General features: G+C 41.7%; 1 protein-coding gene across 1 annotated transcript; it reads left to right on the top strand.

Annotated features, from left to right (window-relative positions):
• Window positions 1-4343: 4343 nt before the first annotated feature.
• LOC135888417 (oxidized low-density lipoprotein receptor 1-like) lies at window positions 4344-18414 on the top strand. The gene is made up of 8 exons (XM_065416259.1): window positions 4344-4425; window positions 5513-5608; window positions 7600-7698; window positions 11235-11378; window positions 13944-14117; window positions 15277-15437; window positions 16152-16255; window positions 18243-18414. The coding sequence occupies exons 1-8, from the start codon at window positions 4344-4346 to the stop codon at window positions 18412-18414; spliced, it is 1032 nt and encodes a 343-aa protein (XP_065272331.1).
• Window positions 18415-26406: the final 7992 nt, after the last annotated feature.

Genomic DNA, 26406 nt, shown 5'->3' with positions numbered 1-26406 from the left:
CTCTTGCTGCAGAGAGTGCTCTTAAACTGCTCCTGATTTTTCTGCTGCACACCTGCAAGCAGGTCCCCAGGGCCCTTCTATGCCTTCCTCTGCCCTCTCTTGGGTTCTGGTCCTGCCCTCTTGCTGGGGTGGTTTTAGTTTCAGAAGCTAAAGTATCTGCAAAATCAATGAGCATGAAAACATTTTATGTTTGGCCTTGGGAAAAGACTTGACCCTGCCTCTAATAACATAACTGCTGTAGAAGGCCAAAATGTTGATACTTATAAACACTCAAGAAATGTAACTCCCTCTACACTGGGTGCCCTGGTTCTCAGAAAGCTGCTACAGCCCATAAGGAAAGACCAGCTGCATATAATGATTATACAAAAATTAGTAGTTGTTTTAATCATTTAAAAAGTTCATCCTGTCTCAAGAGGTTGGAGGATAGTGTGGAGATTCCTTCCAAGGACTATGTTACCAGTTTCAATTTTCTTCTTTAAGACTGGACACCCACTGGAGGATGGTATTTCAAGTACCTCAATGGAAAAAGGAAGTGGCTTTTCAGTCTTCATTCTGTGCCAGGGAAATGTTTCTGAGAATGGGAACCCCACTACATATCACTGTATGGAGGGATCTGGTGATCTATGAAGGAGGTCCAAACAGATTTGCACACCCCAGGAATCTAAAAGACCAGCTGGAGCTCATGCTGCATGAAAAATTTGCTGGAATATGCTTCCAGGATTGGGAGAAGAATGGAATGTAAATCAACAAAATTCTGAGCTAGGATGGAGAGATTTAATGCAAAAGGAGATAGGTATCATGAACCCAGTCCCTGCCTGCCTCCGAAAAACCTGCCTTTGTGCCTGTCTATTGGCTGCGAAATGGACAAGAAAGTGGAGACATATGGCAACTTAAATATCTTTCCTGGGATGCATGCACATTGTTTCAAATAATTTCTTCAGATAACTTTAATGGAATGCTGCATTGTTCTCTCTTCCCACACAAAAATGGAGCTGCTACCCACCCACTTGTCCTGATCCACTGACCCTTGGCAGCCTTCTTCTCTGCCAGGAGACAAAGATTAAAGCAGGGCGAGCCACCTCAACCTCTTTAACTCTCCTGGGACCCAGGAGAACATTACAAACATTTTCTTCTAACAAATTCTAAGGAATGCTGCACTGTTTTCTCTTCCCCTTTTAGACCAAAGCTGCCCTCTCCCCCACCCTGCTTTGCATGGCCCCTGCAGCCTGCCTCTCAGCTGGGAGAGAAAGTGTGAAGCTGTTACAAATGTTCCAACTTCAATAACTTCCCTGGGACACAGCAAAGCAGTACAGACATTTCCTTCAGACAACTTTAAAGGTGTGGTGAGCTGTGTTCTCTTCCCCCCACCGGGACGAGACCCACTCACAGGAAGAAGCTCTGGGATGCTTGCTACCCCAGAATGCTCACTGTCTTATAGGCAATTGAGGAAAGGGCAGATACAAGACTACACAGATATTTTGAAACACCACTTAGGACCTAGTGTAGACTCAATTTAATACAGTTAAAACAGACTTTTGGTCAGATTTGGGTTGAGGGAGTGTTGCTACCTCTAAACCCCATCTGCTCTGGACCTCAAATAGCTAATCCAGTTATAAAGATGTTAAAATGCATCTGCATTAGTGGTGTTTCAAATGGAGTTAGCTGACATTTTTTAAAAAACATATTTTTTCATGATTAAGACAAGGTCACTGAGGGGGAACCAATCCCACAAAGCCCAGTGGGGTAATCCAAAATCCCCAGACAGTCAGCTCCCCTCCCCTGCAGCAACAGGGCCCAGATCTGCTCTGGTGGCTGCTGGGAGGACAGGTGGCTTTTTCCCTGGCTCTGATGGTTGCTGCTCTTACCTCTTCTGGAGGCTGTCTGCAGATTTATGTAGAAGTCACGGCATCAGTTACACTTGGCTCACACTTCCATCCTTTTCTTTGCAACCATAAGAATTAGGAAAATTCATATCTTCATGAATGCTTAGACTCTGATCCCAGCACACAACTCTGGGAGCTGTGGTCCTGGGCATATGCATATTACATCTGTGCCTTAATCTGGCCTTCCCATGACTGTTTCTCTGAGGGGGAGCGAAGCCTGAAAAGCCAAGCAAAGCCCACAGGATAATATTTTGAACATCTATGCAATGTGCTGACATTTTCGTATCTCAAATGGGGAAAATTTGGTTTGTGGGTGAAGCCTGGAAGAGTATCACTAATTTTGTTTTTTAATTTGACCCCTGATCATAATGATGCTTTAACCCATAAAGATGAAAATCCTTTTGCTCTGAACACTTTGTGAGGGGGTAGCTCACTTCAAACCAGTTATGTGCGAACTTCCTGTGCAGTTGTAGCCGGAACACCACAGCAAATAATTTTTTCCTCCCTTGTTTTATGTTGACTCTCTACTAACACGATAGACAAACTCTCTCTCATATTTTTATGCCATACGAAGATATCAACACGTCTATTCCAGGACTCCAGCCAAGGATCTCTGACATCCACACAGGTATCATCACCAAATGTCTTAGTAGCTTTTGTTATTAGACTAGATAATTGAAGTAAGTTGGCTTTTAACTCTAAGTCTTCTCTTTTCTCTTCTAAATTTAGTACAAGTGGTTATAAACATTACTATTGCATTAATCAGCATTAACATTAGCATTAGTATGGGCTGTCCTTGCAGCATGTGAATTTGCATTTGTGCTCCTTTTGCCTTCTGTAATGTATTTGGTTGTTTTAACATTAAACACCAAGGGTAAACATTTTCAAAAATGGCTAATGATGTAGGCACTTTTGAAAACTTTACATTGAAGCTATAAGATCTTTTCCAACCCAGGAAGGCAGTCTATGGAGCAGATCTCGAGTTTAGCAAAGCATTGTTCACAAACATTCAAAAAATCCTATTTGAAAAAATAAATTGAAGCTGGTTGAGAAATGATTTCAGTCCTACTGATTGAAAAATGGGTGAGGGTCCAAAACTAAAGTGTGATGACTCATGTCAGTGTATTAAATCAGGAGTAGGTATGATTTGGGTTGCTGTAGATAAAATTATACTGAACTAGATGATATTCTGAACCCTATAGAAGTCAGAGAAAAAATACAAAAGGACCTGGAGAGGTTAGAAATAAGGGCAGGAAAAGGGGCAAGGTACTATTTTTATACAATATAATCACACTCATGTTGCTTCTCTTAGCAGTTTCTTGAGAAGAACTCAGGTGGTCTCTGGCCCAGGAGTTTTTGGTATAGGGTGCTCACCTTAAATTGCTCTTATCATTTTGGTGGAGCCTGGGTTTGTTGACCTTCAGGCATGGTGCAAGACTCATCTTTTTATTCTTGCATTTTCCGAGGATGGAATATGACACACTGTTTTCCCAGAGCTGGAGCTGGGATGATGATTTTGAGTTTTGCTCTCTATCATAGAATTGAGGGTGTTAGAAATTATGTAGTGAGGGTCTGGCTATGGACGATACCAATTATAGGTAGCATATTTTAATTTTTGTTGGTAATAGGTTTGTACAGATACAATTGATTGGAACTTACTAAGCAATTCTATTCCAATTGGTGATGCACAAGTAGAAATAGACTAGTTCCCTCTGTCTGAGCTATATTGGCTCTATGGGGCTAAAAGGAATTTTTAAAAAAATTCTAACTTATTTTTGACACTAAGCTAAGTCAGTAACTATGATCTGAATATGCACAGAGTACATACCCACTGGGTAAGAGGGTATCAGTTTTACATAGTTACTTTTTCAGAGTAGCATCTCACTTTAAGTTTTTCTGGAGTCTGTGCTCCCATATGTCACACATGCAGCTCTAGAAGAGTGCTCTGTGCTGGACACTCCCCAGGCTGCTGTGTGGAGTCCCAGACTGGACCCATGAGCTCTGAAGCTTCCTTGGCTATCAATAGAGTGCAGAAGTGTTTCCTCTGCTGGCTTCTCTGGCACATCTCGTGGGTGTAGGCTGCCTGTTATCACTTCATGGAAATGCAGCCACATGGCCCAATTAACATAGGCTCCTAGGACCAGTGCTGACTCCTCCTCCCCCGTCCCCGACTCTCCTGTAGCTTAAACACATCCTCTCGCAGAACTCCAGCCTTGTGGGCATTCTAGATTTACTGTTTTAACTCATCACAGACCCATCGGCTTCATAAGAGTTTCTAAACACCATTACTCTTTACTTAGATAGCAAGAGACATACACAGATCTAGGCAAAATAATCATTTTGTCTACACATCTCCCTGCCGCAGGTTCCTCACCACTTGGGAGAGCAATTTGGGCTTGGGCAGAGCCCTCTGGGGTGTCCGGGATCTTTGTCTCCTGCACACAGTTTCTCTCCGGAATCATGGATTCTCGCTCCCTCACTCTCTCTCTCTGTTCCAGGCCACTGGACAGCTCTCTTTGTTTGACTTTGGCTGGTGCTGCAGGTAAACAGGACACCTTGCTACAATAGCAGGCCCCTCTCTTGCTCTCTCCTGTCCAAAGCTTACTGTTCCTTCCCTGCTGTAGGAGTCCCTCAAGTTTATATGTCTCACAATCAACACCTGATTCTTTTGTTCTGCTGCTGGGGATATCCCACTCTCCAATCCCAAATCCCTGCAAAGAAGTTTAAGCAAACTGGCTTTTCCCAGTCTTCAGCTTTCCTATTTTTCTGTCTGGACCAGGTCTGTTCACTGCTTAATAGCCCTTAATAACTGTCTCTTTTGAAGACAGACTTGTAGGCTCCATTTCCCTGTGTTGCCACCCATGGGGATTTCTGTCCAATGTGGAGGTAAAAAGAGAAAAGAGAGGGCAACCAGCACCATATTCAAAATTGCATTTGCTGCTTGATAAACATACATACAGAGACCACAAAATCTCAGATAAAAGATGTACATTGACAGATTCCCAGAATGTCACACCACAGTTTTCAAGTGGGATTTTAAAAGACACTTAGGAAAATTCACTTCAATTCACTTTGAATTTCAGTGGAAGCTGGATGATTAACTCCATGAGGCCCCTTTGAAAACTTTGTCCTTCAAATATATATATTTTTAAAGATTAAGTCAAAACCTGACTTTCTAATGTTTGTTTTTATAAACCTTCAATGTTAATGAGTTGATTTTTTGTCTTTTGTTTTGTTTTTAATTTCATTTTTAAATTACTAACATGTATTGACAGCTCCAGTTTGGGAAATTTTATTCTCTGGAAATTTAAACAGAGGTCAGACATTAGAACAGCAATTCCCAAAGTTTTGAAAACTGAGCCCCCTTTCAACTATATTTCCACACTGTATTAGAAAAAGTGATAAGAAATTCACACTGGACTCATTGCTCTAGTATATGGTTTCTTTTCATCACAAGAACCTTTGTTGGCTTTTCTAAAAGACAGCTTATTTGTGGCATAAAATAGGTACTGGTGCTCTTTGTTTGCTCTGATGGGAGTTTCATAGATATGTCATGTCAGTTATTCATCATATCCCATCATCCATCTCAATACACTTGAGTCTAAACTCTCTGTTCTATAACCCACTAGAAATGAGTGAGCAGGATGTGACCTACTCAGAGCTGAAATTTCATAGTCCTAATGAACAGCAAAGCAGACAGAGAGCTGAGAAGGCCATGAATGAAGGTACTGTACTGTGCTTTAAAAGCTTCTAATTCTATATATGCTGGTGTTTTACTGTAAAGAATCAAACCTCTTCCTCCAATAACTAACATTCTTCTAGTGTGTTTGTTAGAGGGCTGTCCCTTCACCCCCTCCCCTGGTTCTTGTCACACAGACAGCAAGCAGCAAAAGCCCAGAAGTCCGAAGCGCAGACAATGCAATGTTTATTGTGGTTAGTTTCCAAGCAAGCATATTCTGAAGCCCTTCACACCAGTCGGGCTTATCTCTATACACCAATAGAGTCTGTTCCCCAGTGTCCCCTTTCCCAGCTCTGACGCTGCAGAACCTGTGTGCCCCTTCCCAGCTCTGACACTGCAGAGCCTTGCCTGTGTCCCTGTTCCCATTCTCCCCCCTCTTAGCAAACATGATTCCAATTTCCCTTCCCCCCCACTTCGTGATAGACCTCAGTTTATATAGTAATATTCTTAGCTATACCTTAACCAATCATTTTATTGAAATTTTACTAACCAATCCTAACATATTGTAACATAATTCTCTAACCAATTATATCCCACTATTCTAATTAACTTACACCTAGCAAAATTAATTATACAGCAGACAGAAACAATTAGAGAACCAGACAGATTAACAATAGAAAAGTGGGGGCCATAGAGATAAAACAATACAGAAATGGGGGTTTCACAACCACAACCATTGATAAGTGATTTCTTGCCAGACAGGATGCTATCAAACTAAGTTTTCTTTAACCATCTGAAGATTTGTTTCTTTATCTGGTGGTGATAGGCACTATCAGGACAGGATCATCTTCCTAATAGCACCTTATTTCAATTGACTGGTTTGGAATGTGAGGATGTGACCCTACACTTCCCAGTTTATGGCTGCCCCTGCTGCTTAGCCAAAGGCCTTAGCCTAAGAACAAGGCCTCAGACTATCCTAGTGAGAGAAGGCCCATACGCAGGTGAACTGTGATTTTGATTCTTTGTTTTATACCTCGATAACTAGCTAAGTGATAAAAATACACCTAAGTTCTTAAAGTATAGGCCTTTACAGGCAGGCCTGAATATCTATATTCTAAAAGTGTTTGCTAATGTCCTGTTACTGGAAGCTGATAACAAATCTGGGCCCAAATTGTCTATAGCAGACAGAGAGATCTTAACTATTGTTGATCAAAAGTGTTTCATCAAAAAGTTTTTCAACAAAAATGGCTTTTTGATCAAATCATTTAGATTTTTTGGTTGAAATTTTTCATTTTTTTAATTAAAGCGTTGAAAAGAAAAATTTTGTTTCACTTCAAAAATGTTGTTTAAGTTAAAGGTTTTGGGTTTTATGTTTTGTTTTGGTTATTAAACCCACTTTATCAGGGAGGGGGAGATAAAAGGTGACAGAAAATGGGGCAACCCTTTCCCCCCCAAAAAAAGCAAAATGCTTACACTTTTTTTAAAATTGGAAACTAACTGAAAATTGTTAATTTTTTTCAATTTTTGTCATGAAAACAATAAAAATAATGAAAAATTTTGAATGAAATGAAAAATGTTCATGAACTTCACAAATCTGCCACCAACAAAAGTGTCTATTTGCTACAGTCACTTTCATTAGCTATACAGCTAATGAATGGAAACTATTACAGGTTTTTGTTGTTGTTGTTTTGTTTTTGTATACAGCCTCCAAGTTGCAGAGCATAAGTCAATCACCGACTACCTGAGGTTAGGAAGAAACCTTTTCCACAGGGATGTCTTTGCATATTGTCCTTTATATGGAATTTACACCTTTCTCTGAAATATTAGGTACTAGTCACTGTTGGAGACAGGATGGTAGATTAGAAGGACAATTTTTCTGATCCAGCATGTCAGTCCCTGTGTTCTTATTTTAGTCCTGCTTGGTTGGATTCTGTCCATGTGTCACTGATACTGCCTAAACAAATTTCAGTCTGACACCAGATTCTGAGGATAGGGGGGCTCACTTTATTTGATTTTCTTCCTTCTCCTTTCTGTTAGATTCTTCCTCTCTGCCTCCACACCTGCAGCTCATTTTAGTGATTCTTGGAATCTTCTGCCTGGTCTTGTTGGTAACAATAGGTGTCCTGGGTGCTAAGGGTAAGTACTTGCAGAGAAGACACTAAGTAGGCCAGATCCTCAGTTGGTGTATATCGGCATAGCTCCATTGTTTTAACACATATACCTGTATATTCTCAGATAATGCATTCTGTACTCAAAGAATAAGTGCTGTAAGATTAGAGTGATACACTGTATTGTTCATTCAAAAACAGATCTTCACCAAAGTATGGAGTCCTCAGTAGTCAGTTATGCCTTGGTACCTCTCTTCCCAATTTATACCCATTTGATTAATAGACTGATAGATTGTAAGGTCAGAAGGGACCATCGTGATTATCTAGTCCGACCTCCTGCACATTGCTGGCCACAGAAACTCACCCACTCCTGAAGTAGACCCCTAGCCTCTGGCTGAGTTACTGAAGTCCTCAACTCATGGTTTAAAGACTTTAAGTTACAGAGAAGCCACCATTTACACTGGTTTAAACCTGCAGGTAACCCATGCCCCATGCTGCAGAGGAAGGCAAAAAAACAGCAGGGTTTCAGCCAATCTGACCCATGGGGAAAGTCTTTCCTGACCCCAAATATGACAATCAGTCAAACTCTGAGCATGTGAGCAAGACCCACCAGGAAGATACCTGGGAAAGAATTCTCTATAGTAAATCAGAGCCCTCTCCATATACTGTCCCATCTCCAGCCATTGGGGATTTTTGCTACTGGCAGTCGCCGATGGGCCACATGCCATCATAGGCAACCTCATCATACCATCCCCTGCATTAACTTAATTTAAATAACTCCTCTCCCTCCCTAGTATTTAGCCCTCTGATGTATTTATAGAGAGCAATCATATCTCCCCTCAGCTTTATTTTGGTTAGGCTAAACAAAGCCAAACTCTTTGAGTCTCCTCTCATAAAGTAGGTTTTCCATTCCTCGGATCGTCTCATTAGCCCTTCTCCACACCTGTTCCAGTTTGAATTCATTTTTCATAAACATCGGAGACCAGATTTGCACACAGTATTCCAGGTGAGGTCTCACTGGTCCCTTGTATAATGGTACTAACACTTGCCTGTCTCTACTGGAAATACCTCGCCTAATGCATCCTAGCACTGCATTAGCTTTTATCATGGCTGCATCACATTGATGGGTCTTAGTCATCCTGTGACCAACCAATATAGCCATCCTCCTCTGTCGCTTCCAACTGATAAGTCCCCAGTTTATAGCAAAAATTCTTGTTGTTAGTCCCTAAGTGTATGACCTTGCACTTTGTACTATTAAAGTTTCATCCCATTTCTATTACTCCAATTTACAAGGTCATCCAGATCTTCTTGTATTATATTCCAGTCCTCCTCTGTATTGGCAATACTTCCCAACTTTGTGTCATCTGTACATTTTATTAGTACACTCACTTTTTGTGAGAAGGTCATTAATAAAAATGTTAAATAAGATTGGTCCCAAGACCGATCCCAGAGAACTCCACTAGTAACCTCCCTGCAGCCTGACAGTTCACCTTTCACTATGACCCATTGTAGTTGCTCCTTTAACCAGTTCCTTATCCACCTTTCAGTTCTCATATTAATCCCCATCTTCTCCAATTTAACTAATAATTTCCCATGTGGAACCATATCAAATGCAATGATTCTTTTCTATGGGAAGAGGAAACTAATTAAAGCTGATGTAATCAAATAATTTTATGGGACACTTGGTGGAGATTAAGCTAGAGACATACACTAAAGGAAATGTTGTTAAACTATGACTACTTGGAAATTTGCACAAAATATTAATGCACAAAAGAATTTAACATGATGACATTGGAACAAGATAAACTCATCAATAAGGCCATATCTACACTAGAAATGGTTTGCCAGTATAGATATACCAGCAAACTGTGCTAGAGTAGATGCAGCTTATACTGGCAAAAAGGTGATTTTGATGGTATAGCTTATAACGGGTCCCTGAGCAAAATAAGTTGTATTGGTAAAAACACTTTTTTACTAGTATAACTGTGTTTACACTAGGGTTTTAGTCAGTAAAATAATATTGCAAAAATCACACCCCAAGCTGACATTGCTAAACTGCCAAAAGTTTCTACTGTAGACCTGGCCTATGGAGAGAGAGAGAGATTCACAAATTCAAGAGACAAAAAGGCTTTACTACAGAAAGACCTTCAAGCTCACCCCCTCCACAGCACTAACTGGCAGTGTGCTACTTTGTTTATCTACACCATCAACACTATCATTTCACAGACAATTTGAAAACCATACCCTATAGATGACTCATATGTAGAAGAAACCACATGTTCAGATATAATAACAAGCTTGCATCTTCATCTATTTTCTATGATTAGACTAGATCATTTCCCACCTCCTGTTCTACTCAGATGGGTTTCCTAATCCTTGACGTCTTAATTTGCCCACTCTGACTAAAACGAGGTTGTGGTTTCCTTTCAGCAGATTGTTGTGGTTCGCCTCTTGTAGAAGTGCTTATATGTGAGGAGGACAATGCTGTGCAGATATTTCCCATGTCACTATTGTGCCCTCTCATCTGAATGGCCCCCTAACAATTTTTTTTTAGATGATGCTATTTAGTTTTGCAGAATCCCAGCTTTCATTTGTAAAAAGTCAGTCTATTATTATGGTTGCAAAGAAAACCTCAAAAGATGCTAAAGGGAGGGGGAGAGATAGCTCAGTGGTTTGAGCATTGGCCTACTAAACCCAGGATTGTGAGCTCAATCCTTGAGGGGGCCATTTAGGGAACTGGGGCAAAAATCTGTCAGGGACAGTACTTGGTCCTGCTGTGAAGGCAGGGGACTAGACTCAGTGACCTTTCAAGGTCCCTTCCAGGTCTAAGGTATATCTCCATATAAAAACAATTCTGGAACAATAGCCCTGAAAGGGATGAACTGCCCCATTCCTCTCAGTGAGGTGTTAACTCAGATGCCCACTGATGATAATTTAAATGCTAACTTTAACTATTTAATTCCTCATGTAAGAAAGGAGAGGGGGGATCACAAATCAGCACAATCTGCCTTGAGAAACAGCTAATTCTGGTGCTCAACATGGCTGGCATTTCAGAGATAATACTTTTTAAATTCCCCCTCGGACAAAAAGGAGCCATGCCAAAGAAGCCTAGGAGAGCCCATGGGCATATTCAGGCCCCACTGAGGAGGAGCCCAGTGGAGCTCAGAGCATGATCATATTTTGAAAACAATCTGTGTAAGTGGTGCCTCATTTTGATGACTAACATGGCACAAAACTTATTCTGTGTGTTGAGCTTGGGATAGTAACACTACCCTTTCTCCCAATTTAACAGAGATTAAAAATCAGTGTAGGTTGTATATTATGTTTAGGTTCTATATTATATATTATGGTCTGTTAGTCAGGTTACAAAACCACAGTCTTTTTCTTTTATTATCCAAGTAGTGCTTTACTAACTTGCGAGCTCCTTAAATACCAAAATAAATCTAAAGAAAATAAATATTTCTCTTAGCGGACCTATAGAGCAAAAGACAATTGATTTAATAAAGGTTACTGCAGTTTCAGTTTTATGTGGCACAGTTTTTGTTACTTTAGTGTTAATTTAAGTTCTCCAGAATGAAAATCCCAACAAACAACATGAATTATTGGAAAACCTCACCCAACTGCAGAACTCTCTGGAAATCTGCCATCAGCAAAAAGATGATCTCCAAGCAAAGAACACAAACCTCACAAATATTGTGAACATTAAAGGTATCAGTTGAAGCTCACTATTCTGTTATAGCCATTAGAGTAACATTTTTGTTTCATTAGAATCTTCATTCCCCTTGTCCTTATTAACAAAAGAGCTTTCTCAGGGTTCTTCTCTCCCTGTGCACACACTGCCCCAGGGCCTGAGCTAATTGTTAATAGCAAGGAAAGTCACAAAAGAATCTTTGCGGGAAGTGTTGGGCACCCAGCAGGGGTCATACTCAATTATCCTTGGCTCACTAGCGTCAGGGTTTTGAGACATGGGCATATCCATTCTCTATAGGCATCATCTGATTCCTTCCTGTACCTTTGGGCATTACAGGAAATCACCCAATAATGACAAACTAATCATAGATGAACTGGTCATATAATTGTATGGGGCACTTGGTGGAGAATAATGAAGTCATGCACCCTCTTAGGGAAAGTCTGTTAAACTATGGCCACTGGGGAAGTTGCAACGGGAATCCGTGCACAGCAGGACCCCAAAATGATGGCACTGAAACAAAATAAACTCACATATAGACAGAAGAATATGGCAACAGACAAATAGGCCCAGATATACTGAGCACCTTGCATCCTCCTCAGCCAATTCCTGTGATTAGACTAAAGCATTTTCTACCTCCTCTCTGCTCCAACAGACCCCTGTTCCCCATGCCCCATGACTTCCCGAATTTCCCACTCACACTAAAAAGGCTGCTGCGGTTTCCCTGTTGCAGAAGCACTTTGTTGTGAGGAGCACAATGCTGTGTTATGCCTTGCGGTGTTGCTTTATGTTCATGTGCTTGTTTGTTTGGCGTTTCTTGCTGCCTTTCCCAGATGTATTTCATTTTCTGCATCTCCTCTGTTCACGACCCACAAATCACTGTACAAAAAATCATGTTCAGGATCTGTGTAGAGTACAGGACCAGGAGACAGAGGATGATGGAGAGTAGAGATTATTGTCCTTGTCTAGATTGGATTTTTTGGTTACGTGGTGTTCATTGATTGTCAATCAACATATTTTAGCAGACACATCCAAAAACTGTAGTCTAGACAAGATCATTGAGAGCTTTACTTGGGTCAGTAAGCAGCCAATGATCAGTATCTGATTTTAAACACCAAGTCACTAGTATCTGAGTTCACTAAACTCCACAACAACTCATTGGAATCTTAGCATGTCACTGAAGATGTTCCAGGTACATGGGACAGTACTAGATGTGTCTTTTGCTCCAGGTGAACCAGCAACAGAAAAATGGCTATTTATTCATGATCATTTGATCTCATCTTCTTCTATGCTTTCATTAAGCATAATTGTGTTCACCTGCCTGTTTCATCCACATTCTAGTTGGCTGAGTCCTTAAATTCAATTTACTTTGCTCCCTTTTCCCATAGAGAGTTTCCTCCCCTAGAGATGAAGCACATATTGTTAAGATGGGACATTTTCATGTTATTAGTGGTTGGATTCCTTGCCAAATAACCCTTTCCACCCTCATTGAACCCTGTTCCCACAACTCTTGTCACTTATTTGTGGCCTTTGACTCGAAGCTGAAATCTTCCCCACTCTCACTATTCCTCCTTCCCGGTGCAGAATCTTGAGGACTTCTTCAAAGAGAAGATCAACTCCTCCCTTTCTTCTGTCCTCTTCTCCCTCCCCTGTACCCTGAAAACATCTACTCCTTCCACCAATCCTTCCTTCTTTCATCAACTGATTCCTTCCTTCTTTTGTCTAGTGTTATTGTTAAATGTTTTCACTTTTCATCTTTTCTTCTGAACCTTTTACTTAGTGGATTTCAAAGTTGCACTCAAGATTATTGTTCTAGGTCTCCTTCCTTCCTTTGGTACTGTCTATAAATTATATAATGCATTAGGTAGATGAGTCCTTATTTGTACATGTTTTTCCAGTGTTACAAGAGAGTGGGTGGGTCTTGAAAATCACCCAAAAATGTCATGTAATTTATGTACAGCTCCCTCCTTCCTTCCAGTGATTTCTCCATCTCTTTTGATAAGGCATCAGATTTTTCAGGTTCTCTCATCCAGCGCAACATGGCTTGTTTGGATTTCATGGTAGCAATGTTGTGTGCTGTACCTCTGAGTTACAGCAATATTTTAATGGATTTTATCTCTATTTAGGTTTTTTTTTTGAGCACATCCATGTGCACTCCTGTTACTTCATTCTACCTAAATCTCTACCTGTTTTCCTTGCTACTTAGCTTGGATATTGGCAGCACCAGTATATCTAGTTTTGATTTCATTTGAGTGATGATGACACAAAACTGGAGTAACAGAGTGGTGAATCAGCCCTTAAAAATTGACAGCCTTTCCGTCTCTTAAAATATTCACTGCCTCCACCCCAGAGATTAGAAATCAAACTAAATTGTCAATTGTTTTTGCATATGTTCCATTTTAAAACCATCCAGTGCTCTTTTTAATATCCAAGTAGCATTTACTATTTTGCTAGCTCCTTAACTACCAAAAAAATCTGAAAAAATAAACATATCTCTAAGCAGACCTATAGAACAAAAGGCAACTTATAAAAACTTACAAAATTTACAAGTGGTATAGTATGTGTGAATTTATTCTGAATTTTAGTTCTGCAGAACAAAACTCTCAACAAGCAATGTGAAATTGTGGACAATATCACCCAACTGCAGAAAACACTGGAAAACTGCCACCAGCAAAGAGATGATCTCCAAGCAAAGAACACAAACCTCACAAATATTGTGAACATGAAAGGTAGTGACTCACGTTCACTATTCTGTTATAGCCTATAAAATAACATTTGTGTTTCAGTAGACTCCTGTTCACCTTGTCATTATGAACAAAAGAGCTTTCTCAGGGTTCCTCTCTCCCTGTGCACACACTGCCCAAGGGCCTGAGCTAATTGTTGTTAACACTGAAAGCCACAAAAAAATTCTATGCAAAAATGTTCGGAATCCAGCATGAGTTATACTCAATGATCCCTGGCCCTCTAACTTCAGGGTTTTGAAACATGGGCATATCTGTTTCCAATGTATGTCACCCAATTCCTTTCTGTTCCTTTGGGAGTGACAGGATGTGACTCACAAATGACAAACTGACTCATGTCTCATTCATGTCACTTATCATATATGCTGTTTCCTTCCTCCCTGGGTGCTCTCATTTCCTCTCTTGTTCATGGGGCCCACAAATAATTGCAATTTCTGTGACCGTCGATAATAGGAATTCACTGACGATACTGGGTCAGCATTTAAGTGGATCAGCATTAAGTCAGCACACTAGTGGGATGTAGCATACACCTGTTCAACATTTCCCCCAAACCCCTGATCAAGCTCTTCCATTCTAGGACTGTGCTTGCAGACGCACATGCCAAGGACTGTGCTAAAAGGTGGCAGATGAGAGAAATCCTGGAGTCTTTCTTTTAAAAAAAAAAAAAAAAAATTAAGTTGCAGGCTTATGCCCAGTTTTTCCTTTTCACTTTTTAATGGAAAAATCTTTATCATTCCTGATAATTTGGGGATGTATCTTACTTGCACCTCCCCATATGTTGGACCTTTGAGCAGACAGTGACTCTGCAGTTCAGTCTCTTCTCTGTTACATTGGTTGCACGTATGTTCTTCTCTGGGGCAGATGGTGCCTGGCCTAGTTCCAATAATGGTGCTAGCCTCCTTTCAGTAAGGAGGGTGAGGCTATGCTGGACCAGGGATGATTCTGCATGTTTGTTTTCTAATAGTCCCAAATTCATGGCCAGCATCAGCTGAACCTGAGACACACAGACTCAGCAGCAGAATTAATTACTTTTAGTTTCAAATCACAGACTTGTGCCACTTGAAGACTCTATTCCAGTATAGAATGGTGGTGCACGAACATGCCAGTGCAGCTAATACGTTATGACCCCTCACATGAAACTGCATCACACAGAAATCTGATGGATCTATAATGTCTCTTTTTCAAGGAGATAAATGCAGACCTTGCCCAGAGAGCTGGATACAGCATGGAGAGAAGTGTTACCATTTTTCAAAGGAAATGAAAACATGGCACAAGAGTAAAGAATACTGCTCTTCTTGGGGATCCCTACTGCTTAAAATAGAGAACAAGGAAGAGCTGGTAGGGAATTTACCCTGTTGTTTTGTTTCCTGTATATTCTAAACTATACCTGCCATATATCCCTGTGATGGGGAAGTAGAATATGGTTATAAAATGAATGGTCCATGTTGTCAGGATAATGTGACCCACTAAACTGCCCTGTTTTGTTTTCCATGCTAAATTTCCTAAGAAAGCTTGACCAGACTATGGGTACCATAGATGGGAATGAATAAAAATTCTAAAACTACCTGAAGGGCTTAAAGGAAGTGTGACGACACCAGGTCTAAGGTTTAATGCTCAGTACAGCTACTGAAGGGTGGGTGGGGGTGTGGCGAGAGACCAAAATGTATTTCTAGTATCTCACTAACAAGGCCCAAGATTCTCTTGGGCTAGTGCTCTCTGCTCACTGAGAAGAGAGTGTTTCTTCTCCTTCCACAGTAATTCCCCTGGATAATTAATGACATTGTAGTAGCAGTTTCCCTAGAGAGTCCCCATCAGTTTTCCCCAGCCAGAGGGAAAGTAGACAGGATGAGGGGGAAGAAGGAATTACATTTCAGAAATATTTTCTGTAAAATGTACTCAAAGGTCTTCTGGGGAAAAAGGAGAATGTGTTTGGCCAACTTCCGGGGACCTCAGCATGCTGGCTGTGACCATGACTCATTAGACTCCCTCCCATCCCTTATATCCACACACTCATACCGGGGTTTGAGCTGATTTGCTTTTGTTTCCACACAGAGTTTCATAAAGTCTCAGGCCTCATTTCACTGGATTGGATTATCCCGTACGGCAATCGGTCATGGCTGGGTGTGGCAGGATGGCACAGCCCACTCCACTGACCTGTAAGTCTCAGCCACACCTAGAAATGGTTCAGGTTTTTTTATATCCTAGTGTATTTCTTACCAAATTTTTACTATGTCAATGGGAAGGGGAATAAAGATTATTCAATACACTAAAGTAGGTCCCACAGCCCTGACACACCTGGGCTGATGTTTCCTCTAGAAAGAGGCATAGAGTCAGACAGTGGCATGGCTTTTGTGGGGAAAGGGCTGGTTAAATCCCTCCAAGGGGTTTCAGGGACCAAGCCATCAGGTTCAGCTGAGTCTAGGTAGGCTCAGAAAGATCATATATATCGGCTGAGCTCCTTCTTGGAAGTAGAGAGTGGGGTTTGCTGATTGGAAGCAGGACGGGGGTCTCTGGACACATTTGACTTGTCCTACATATGTTTTGTTTTGGTTACAGAGCTGAGTTTTTCTTGTTGAGAGGATTTTTTTGTTTTGTTATGTTATGGATAAAAATATGAAGATTCAGACTGAGCTATCTGGATCCATGGTTTCACGGCACAGACTTTTTGAAGGACAAACAGAGTTATCACTGATTGAATTTCCATCAGAGTTGTTTATTGAGTTTCTAGAAGTGCTGTTAATGAATGCTCCAAACTGAGCAGGGTTTAAAGGGTCAAAGTAATAAAGTCACATTACACATACACAAATACATTACAAGAATATTATTAGGGTTGCAAATTCAAGCACTCAAAAGTTAGGAAATACCTGACTTAAGGTTCTGTGTGCAAACTTAATTCAGCTCCCTTGTGCATAGCATTATGCAGAGGTAGTCAATTATTTTTTGTTAAGGTCCAAATTTCTTGGTCAAGGTATAGTTAAGGTCCAGACTCCAGAGAAACATTTTTTGACACCACAGTGACAATAATGATAATAATAAGTAAATAAAAAGATTTTGCTGTCCATTCAAAAGCATGTGGCAGTCCTGTTTTGGCCCATGGTCCTCCTACTGATTTCCCCTGTGATACAGTCTTTAATTACATGACAACATACTATTGTATTTCCATAGAACAGCTGCCTCAGTCAGTGCACAGAATGGATGTGCTATATTTTGTTTTATATTCATAGTTCAATCCATGCCCCTAGGCCTTATTTACTGCATTCAGTGCCAGATATGAAGGCAGAATTAAGGCGTTCATCACTATAGTATCCAAGTGTTTCACAAACATAAATTAATTTATGCTGCTGTGAGGTGAGGGGGAGGCATGATGCTCGTGTTACAGATGGGGAGCTGAGGCACAGAGATTAAGGTCGAAGTAGAACTGGCTGGATAATTTATTGTCAGAAAATGATTCTGAAGAAAAAAAGCTGTTTTTATAAATGCCCTAAGTGGGTCAGACTGCTAGACATGCTTGTCTGAGATAAGTTACATATAACAGGTAAGGCTAAAAGCTCTGTCTCAGAGGAAAGCCTTTTTAGCCAGCACCAAGTGACTGATTATGACCCCCTGATTTACATTAGTGAGCAGTTACCCACATTAGTATTAATCCAGTTAATATCTGCAGGATTACTGCTGTGAGTGACTACTCACCTATGTGTTAAGGGGATCAAAGTCTGGCCCTGAAAAAGGGTAGTAGCCCACAGTGATACAAGCCATGTGAGGAGCCCAGCACTGGAATAGCAGGGGGGCTGTACGGCAGGACTGAGGGGGCATTGGCAGAGCTGTGAGGGAAAGGCAGAGGGGCTGCCAGGCAGGATTGGGGTTCATTGCCAGAGTTGTGTGGAATGAATGAAACTTGCTCAAAACCAGCCTGCAGTCTGTCTAGCCCTAGTCAACTCTTTAGTCCACCAATTTTCATAAGTCCCAAATTAATTCACACTTTTTAATCAATTCTGCTTGTCCTGGGTCCTGAATCATACCAAAGCTATTTCTTTCTTTGTCTGTATCTGGCATCTACCCTCAAGATTTAGGCACATCAATTTTATAAGTTTGTTTGTGATTTCACCAAGTCTGGTGTGTCTGACAATAAAATGTTTCTTTTAAAAGTTTTCCAGTAAAGATACAAGAGCCTGGAGAAAAATGTGCACTTTTCAAAGCTGGGGAAGCCTTCTCCCATAACTGTACAGGCCAATATCGCTATATTTGTGAAAAGAGGGCTACTCAGAAAAAGGCTACTGAACGGACACAAGGAAGATTACAGTATCCATGGCAATCATAACCGACGACATTCCAAAGGGAAAGATAATTCACCCCTTGAGTTTGCAGAGTTGCCATTTTCAGTGAGGAGCAGCAACTTCTGATGATAAACCATGTCCCTTTCGGAAATTTCCACAGCCAACCAAAACACTCCTACCATGCATGCTGATTTATCAAACATGGCTGGGAATGGCAGAGTTTATTTTAAAGATCAATTAGTTCACCATGAAGATAAAAAACTGGGTTTATTTTTATTTTATTGCATCCCATACTCCCTATGTCATAAAGTTCTGCATTTGTAATTCCATGTTTTGTTTTGTTTTGTTTTTTGCCTCATGATAAATGGTTGTTTTATCTTTTCACACTGAGTTTGCAAGATCAACAACCAACCAGGGAAGAAAGTAGATGGGATAATCTTGATTTTAACCAAGTGTAAGCTGCACTTAGACTCCCTCTTACATTCACAAAAATCACAGTGGTTAACTGAAATTGGTTTATAATCACTTTAATTAAGCTTGGAGCTCGATTCACAAGGGGACCTAAAGAGGGCAGTTAAGCACCTAAGTCCAACATTTACGCAACACCAGCATTCACTCCCCCCCATCCCCAATGCTTAGCTGCTGCCTAATACCATAGGTGCCGAAAGGCCTCAGCACCTAAGCTTCCACCAGTAAGGCCTCCAAGGCACCTAAATTTCTGCAGGGGGGCATGTGCAAAGCCTAATCATTGGGCTATTGGGTAATCTGTTTTCTCTCAATCTCTCCTATTGGACTTGTTCCACTTTCTATTAAACATTCATTGGCCAAGAAAGAGAATGACTTCATAGCCCAGTGGTTAGGGCACTCACATGGGAGACTCAGGTTCAGAACCTTGTTCTAAATCAGGCAGAGTGAGGATTTGAATGAAGGTCTCCTAAGTGAGAGCTTTAACTATTAGTTATAAGGAGGGTACCACCTAGCAAGCAGTGCTAGAACCAGAACGGATCTCTGGTAGTGAGAGCTCTCCCACCAGCATAATTAAACCACCCCCCATGAGCAGCGGTAGCTATGTTGGTGGGAGAGCAACTCCCGCTGATACAGCGCTGTCCACACTAGTGCTTTTGTTGGTGAAACTTATATCGGTCAGGGGTGTGTTTTTTCACACCCCTGACCAGCAAAAGTTTTGCTGACAAAAGTGCCAGTGTAGACAAAGCCTTAGTGACCAGAATGCTGGCCCAGCTTTTGGCTCCCACCATTCTGTCACAGTCTGTTAAACTACATTGATCTGAAAAGTGATTATAGCTAAGCTGGTGCAACCAAACTAGGCAAGATTGACCGAGCTGGGAAAGACATGAAATGGGGAAGTTGGTACTTATATTAAAATGATAGGGGGCAGGGTACCTTCATTTCCCACGTGGGAACTAAGTATGCTGTTCCACAAATGTTTCAAAGGATGGAGTGCACTTCTCTGATGTGGGGCAGATATTTTCTTGGAGGACCTCAAGTGGTGGGTGGAGTTCCTTTCTAGTTATCCAGCAGGCTGAGGGTGGATGTCAAGCTGATTGCTCTTGTCCCCTGTGGCAGGTTCCAGTACAGTTGGTGGGTTAGAAAGGGTCCAGCAAAGGGCCCTGTAACCTAATGGGCTCTATGGGCATTGGCCCTGAGCACGGCACTGCATGGTGAGGGGGTGTGCCTCTCTTTCTCATGCAGCTTGTTTCTCCCCTTATCTGCTCTCTCCTACCTCTGGTGTGGAAGAGGGGAGTAGATTGGGACAGTGGCTTCTAGTCAGGGTCCATTGGCAAGCGTGAGGGTACAGAGTTAGAGTACACTGGGTCCACTGGTGTCAGTTGAGAGCCACACTGGAACAACCCCGCTGGGTAGTGTGAGGTAGTTATCCCAGCTACACAATACTTGTATATAAAATTGCAGGCTCCATATTTCACAATATTGTGGTGTCTGAATCTCATTGTTTCTGTATGACATGACATAGAGGGAGGTGGAAGCTCCTGCACTGTTTTAGCAAAAAAGCAAAATGAGCAAGGCCTTGTCTTTACTGGGGAAATAAAAAGGTGTGTCCTTAACATGAGTTAGCTAACATGAGGTAAAATCTTAATGAAGGCAAGGGAGTTTGTGGTTACACATGGGTTAGCAGGTTGAGTTAAAACTTAGCCCCCACATAGGCTTTAAAATGTAAATCTGCAGGACGTGTAAAATGGCATAAGAGTAGGGCTGGTTGAGAAACAGAGTTTCCCTCCTATGAAAAAATTTCATTAAAAAAAATAATCATCCTGAATCAGGAGCCAGCTGCCTGAGCAGATAGGCGGTGTGGGAAGGGAGCCAGCTGCCCAAGGGGTTTGAGAGTTAACTTCCTGGTCAGCTGGACAGCCTGGGAATCCAGCCAATGCAGGGAGCTGACCACCCAACTCCCCAGGTGGGGGTTAGGTGGGTTGCCAGGGTGCCTGGAAGCCAAGGGAGCCCCAGCTCCCAATCTCCCTGCCAGGTAGCTCAGAAAGCCCAAGGAGCCCTGTCTCCCAAGCTTCCTACCAAGCAGGCTGCCAAGGAACTGTGGAGCTTGGGGAGGAAGATGGGTGGGGAAGCTGGCAGGAAATGAGTCAGGCAGGCTGGCCAGCTTGCTACCTGCTTACCTGCTGGGTTTCTGTCAGAAGTTTTGATGGAATCAACATATTTCTCACTAAAAGAACAGGAGTACTTGTGGCACCTTAGAGACTAACAAATTTATTAAAGCATAAGCTTTCGTGGGCTACAACCCACTTCTTCGGATGCATATAGAGTGAAACATATACTGAGGAGATATATATACACACATACAGAGAGCATGAACAGGTGGGAGTTGTCTTACCAACTCTGAGAGGCCAATTAAGTAAGAGAAAAAAAAAACTTTTGAAGTGATAATCAAGATAGCTCAGTACAGACAGTTTGATAAGAAGCAAGTGTGAAAATACTTACAAGGGGAGATAGATTCAATGTTTGTAATGGCTCAGCCATTCCCAGTCTTTATTTAATCCTGAGTTGATTGTGTCTAGTTTGCATATCAATTCCAGCTCAGCAGTCTCTCGTTGGAGTCTGTTTTTGAAGTTTTTCTGTTTTAAGATAGCCACCCGCAGGTCTGTCATAGAATGGCCAGACAGGTTAAAGTGTTCTCCCACTGGTTTTTGAGTATTATGATTCCTGATGTCCGATTTGTGTCCATTAATTCTTTTGCGTAGAGACTGTCCGGTTTGGCCAATGTACATGGCAGAGGGGCATTGCTGGCACATGATGGCATATATCACATTGGTAGATGTGCAGGTGAACGAGCCCCTGATGGTATGGCTGATGTGATTAGGCCCTATGATGATGTCACTTGAATAGATATGTGGACAGAGTTGGCATCGGGCTTTGTTACAAGGATAGGTTCCTGGGTCAGTGTTTTTGTTCAGTGATGTGTGGTTGCTGGTGAGTATTTGCTTTAGGTTGGGGGGTTGTCTGTAAGCGAGGACAGGTCTGTCTCCCAAGATCTGTGAGAGTAAAGGATCATCTTTCAGGATAGGTTGTAGATCTCTGATGATGCGCTGGAGAGATTTTAGTTGGGGGCTGAAGGGCACTGCTATGGGTACCCGCATGGCCCCACAGTATGCCAACATTTTTATGGCTGACTTAGAACAACGCTTCCTTAGCTCTCGTCCCCTAATGCCCCTACTCTACTTGCGCTACATTGATGACATCTTCATCATCTGGACCCATGGAAAAGAAGCCCTTGAGGAATTCCACCATGATTTCAATAATTTCCATCCCACCATCAACCTCAGCCTAGATCAATCCACACAAGCGGTCCATTTCCTGGACACTACTGTGCTAATAAGCGATGGTCACATAAATACCACCCTATACCGGAAACCTACTGACCGCTACACTTACCTACATGCCTCCAGCTTCCATCCAGGACACACCACACGATCCATTGTCTACAGCCAAGCTCTAAGATATAACCGCATTTGCTCCAATCCCTCAGATAGAGACAAGCACCTACAAGATCTCTATCAAGCATTCTTAAAACTACAATACCCACCTGCTGAAGTGAAAAAACAGATTGACAGAGCCAGACGAGTACCCAGAAGTCACCTCCTACAAGACAGGGCCAACAAAGAAAATAACAGAACACCACTAGCTGTCACCTTCAGCCCCCAACTTAAACCTCTCCAGCGCATCATCAGAGATCTACAACCTATCCTGAAAGATGATCCTTTACTCTCACAGATCTTGGGAGACAGACCTGTCCTCGCTTACAGACAACCCCCCAACCTAAAGCAAATACTCACCAGCAACCACACATCCCAAAAACACTGACCCAGGAACCTATCCTTGTAACAAAGCCCGATGCCAACTCTGTCCGCATATCTATTCAAGTGACATCATCATAGGGCCTAATCACATCAGCCATACCATCAGGGGCTCGTTCACCTGCACATCTACCAATGTGATATATGCCATCATGTGCCAGCAATGCCCCTCTGCCATGTACATTGGCCAAACCGGACAGTCTCTACGCAAAAGAATTAATGGACACAAATCTGACATCAGGAATCATAATACTCAAAAACCAGTGGGAGAACACTTTAACCTGTCTGGCCATTCTATGACAGACCTGCGGGTGGCTATCTTAAAACAGAAAAACTTCAAAAACAGACTCCAACGAGAGACTGCTGAGCTGGAATTGATATGCAAACTAGACACAATCAACTCAGGATTAAATAAAGACTGGGAATGGCTGAGCCATTACAAACATTGAATCTATCTCCCCTTGTAAGTATTTTCACACTTGCTTCTTATCAAACTGTCTGTACTGAGCTATCTTGATTATCACTTCAAAAGTTTTTTTTTTTTTTCCGCTTACTTAATTGGCCTCTCAGAGTTGGTAAGACAACTCCCACCTGTTCATGCTCTCTGTATGTGTGTATATATATCTCCTCAATATATGTTTCACTCTATATGCATCCGAAGAAGTGGGTTGTAGCCCACGAAAGCTTATGCTCTAATAAATTTGTTAGTTTCTAAGGTGCCACAAGTACTCCTGTTCTTTTTGCGGATACAGACTAACACGGCTGCTACTCTGATATATTTCTCACTGAATGTTTTGATTCTACTGAATCCTCATTTTCTGACAGAAATGTGTTCTGCTGGAAAAAATTTGACCAGCTCTGTATAAAAGTTCTTCCTTACCTCATTGGGGTGTTGAAAGTCTAAATACATTTAAGGTTATGAGGAGCTCAGATACTATAGTAATGGGGATCATATAGGTACCTTATATAGATGAGTAGGGTTGGCAAGAGGGCATATGTAGTGTAGTCAGCAAGCAGTTCCATTCCATGACTGCTTAGGCCAGGCTAAACCTAGGTGTTAAGTGCTGCACAAAGGAAGCCATTTTCAGTGTACAAAAACAAATGTTTATTGGCACTACATAGAGCCTAGGAACTCTGAAACACATGCTTGAGTGCCATATACTGGCATATTACCTCTTAACTATTTACATATGTATAGATATAGATCACTCCTGTAACAATACAGTCCCTGTGTGGAGCAGGGACTTCTTGTCTGTGTTGCAAGAGGACATAGAGTGGGTGACAAGCAGCCCAAATAGCATTTCCCCCAGAGTGGAGTGTCTCTATTCCTTTATCTCGCATAGCCCTGGGCATGTAGGAGGGAGATATAGGCAGTTCTAGTAGCAGCATCTCAGTGTCCACAATAAGGGCATGAGGGAATTAGTATCTGCAATGAGAGGGCAGCCATAAGAGCAAATCAGTAGCTACAGTGCATCACTTCCAAAGGTGGGGCAGCAGCTGAGCCCTCTTCCTAGCAGGACACTCAAGCAACCAGCACTTATGTCAGTTCCAGGGATGAAACCAGCCATGAGGGAAGTAGCAGAGTGTGTCTCCTTTCAGGGCGGTAGAGCAGCGTGACTAGGATGCCAGGTCTAGGGTATTAAGATAGGCCTCACGGTTTCTCGGGAGCAGCACGAGCAGAGCAGCAGCAGCCATTTATGTCTCCCTTCCTGCTGCGCTATTTACCAGCCCAACAGTGAGATTAATGCTACGTTTGGAGCTAGGCCTCATGGTCACTCTGCAGCAGCAGGAGACCACCCAGAGCTGTGTTTTGGGTCCACAGTGATGTCAGTAGTGGGTGGAACCAGGTTTTGGTGCTCCCCTGGCAGAGCTAGCGGGACTCCTCTCCCTGCAGGGCTATAGAGCAACCCAGAAAGAGCGTCAGTTGGGGGATGCAGCCAGGACTCATGTGTCCCCAGCAGCAGCACATTGTCCCTCCCTGCAGGCGATAGAACAGCCTGGCCAGGTACTAATTCTGGGATGGAGCAGGTCCCGAGGAAAAGAAGCAGCAGCAGCAGCAGTGTACCTCTTGCAAGGCTGCAGAACAGCCTGGCAATGATGTTAAATTGGGGGCTGGAGCCAGGCCTCAGGTATCCTCAGCTGCAGAGTGTGTCCCCATGCAGAGCTCTACGGCAGACTGGTGTTAGTGCTGGGCCTGGGGCTGCAGGCAGGGTCCCTGATGTGCACTGTCATCTAGTCCATCCCCTTTAAATACACTGGTGCAAGTCTGTGTGCAGAGAAGGCCTTAGATTCACTTATGAAGTTGAACAATTGCACATTATTTAGTAAAAGTGTCTAACTAGTTTGGTTTACAGATGCTGTTGCTTGATATCTGTAACATTTAAACTGATCTAGTTAAGCTTTTCAGTGAACACCTTGAGGCTGTGTATTAGTGTCTGTGAGAAACTGAGCTGCTGCTGTTTCAGTTCAGCTATTTTTTTGCAGCGCGGGTCAAGCAAGATAACACATTTATTAAGTTGCGGCAGCTCTTTGCAACGGAAGTCTCTATAGTCAAACCCACTTGGTAGCCACAATCTTAATGGAACATCTCACTTCAGTGGGGGGCTGGGAAACCTCTGCACCCATTTTGCACAAACGCTGTACAGTTACGCCAATTTTAGATTACCACTAAACATTTTCCTGTTTACTGTCAATTGAACTGCCTTTATTGCCTGCTACAAATAGTGATATTAATATTGATTACCCAGTAGAGTGGAAACTGAAAAAAAAATCTGTTTCTTTTCTTTCAGAGAAGTATACTATGTGATTCTATGTTCTCAGACTAGTCTCATGGTTTATTTGAGGTTTATGTAGTTACTGTATATACTATGTCATGGGGAGATGGAAACAAAAACTTGATCTTCTTTTGTAGAATTGAATGAAAACTACATCCACTTTGCTTATTATGTTTTCACCTAGAGGAAAGTCAAATCACTTTAGAAAACAATGGGTAATGTTAATTCTAAATCAAATAATCTAAAATAGAAGTCATTCTCTCTCTCTCTCTCTCTCTCTCTCTCTCTCATCTGTTAATTAGATCTGGTCAAAATAACAATTATCTTCTGCAAGATAGGAAGGAAATGAAATAATGTTCCCAGGTTTTTTTTGGTAGTGTGGATTTTTTTGTTTTTGTTTATTTAAACAAAATTCAGTTTCCTTTTGAAATGAAAACATGATCTCCCCCCCCCCCCCCCCAGGTTTCCATTCTCCCCTTCTCCAGCATTTCCAGAGGAGAAAGAGGGACAGGGAAGAAGGAAGAATATTAATAATGAAAACCAAAAGTTTTCAATTCAATTTTAAATGACAAATTTCATTTTGAAATGAGAAATTTTGAATGATATTAAATTTTCATGAAAAATGTATTGTTTGAAGTGGATTTTGTAATTTTCAAAGAACAAACTTTGATCACTTCTACTTTTAGTCTTTAAAATGCTCTGCAAAAATTGGATACAAATCTTAAAGACAAGAAGAGCTGTGAGTGCACTACTGAAAGTCAGACCACTTGGTTAGGTGCCCAACTGTAGGAAACCAAATATTGAAAATATTGGCCTTAAAATCTTCATAGAACAGAAATAATTGGGAAAAGTCTCTGGAGTAGATCTATTAAAGAATCTAAGCTTTGTCTACACTTAAAATTTAGGTAAACATCACTACTTT

Source organism: Emys orbicularis, chromosome 1, assembly GCF_028017835.1.
Source record: "Emys orbicularis isolate rEmyOrb1 chromosome 1, rEmyOrb1.hap1, whole genome shotgun sequence".
NCBI lineage: Eukaryota > Metazoa > Chordata > Testudines > Emydidae > Emys > Emys orbicularis.
The sequence above is the reverse complement of the archived record's forward strand: the minus strand, read 5'-3'. Positions and strand labels throughout refer to the sequence as shown.

What these genes read in the sequence shown, in the direction of transcription:
- LOC135888417 (XM_065416259.1), top strand. Translation starts at nt 4,344, where the DNA reads ATGGATTCTCGCTCCCTCACTCTCTCTCTCTGTTCCAGGCCACTGGAC. An exon ending in GACTTTGGCTGGTGCTGCAG is followed by an intron (nt 4,426 to 5,512) that starts GTAAACAGGACA and finishes ATAACCCACTAG; the next exon opens with AAATGAGTGAGCAGGATGTG. An exon ending in AAATATTGTGAACATTAAAG is followed by an intron (nt 11,379 to 13,943) that starts GTATCAGTTGAA and finishes TCTGAATTTTAG; the next exon opens with TTCTGCAGAACAAAACTCTC.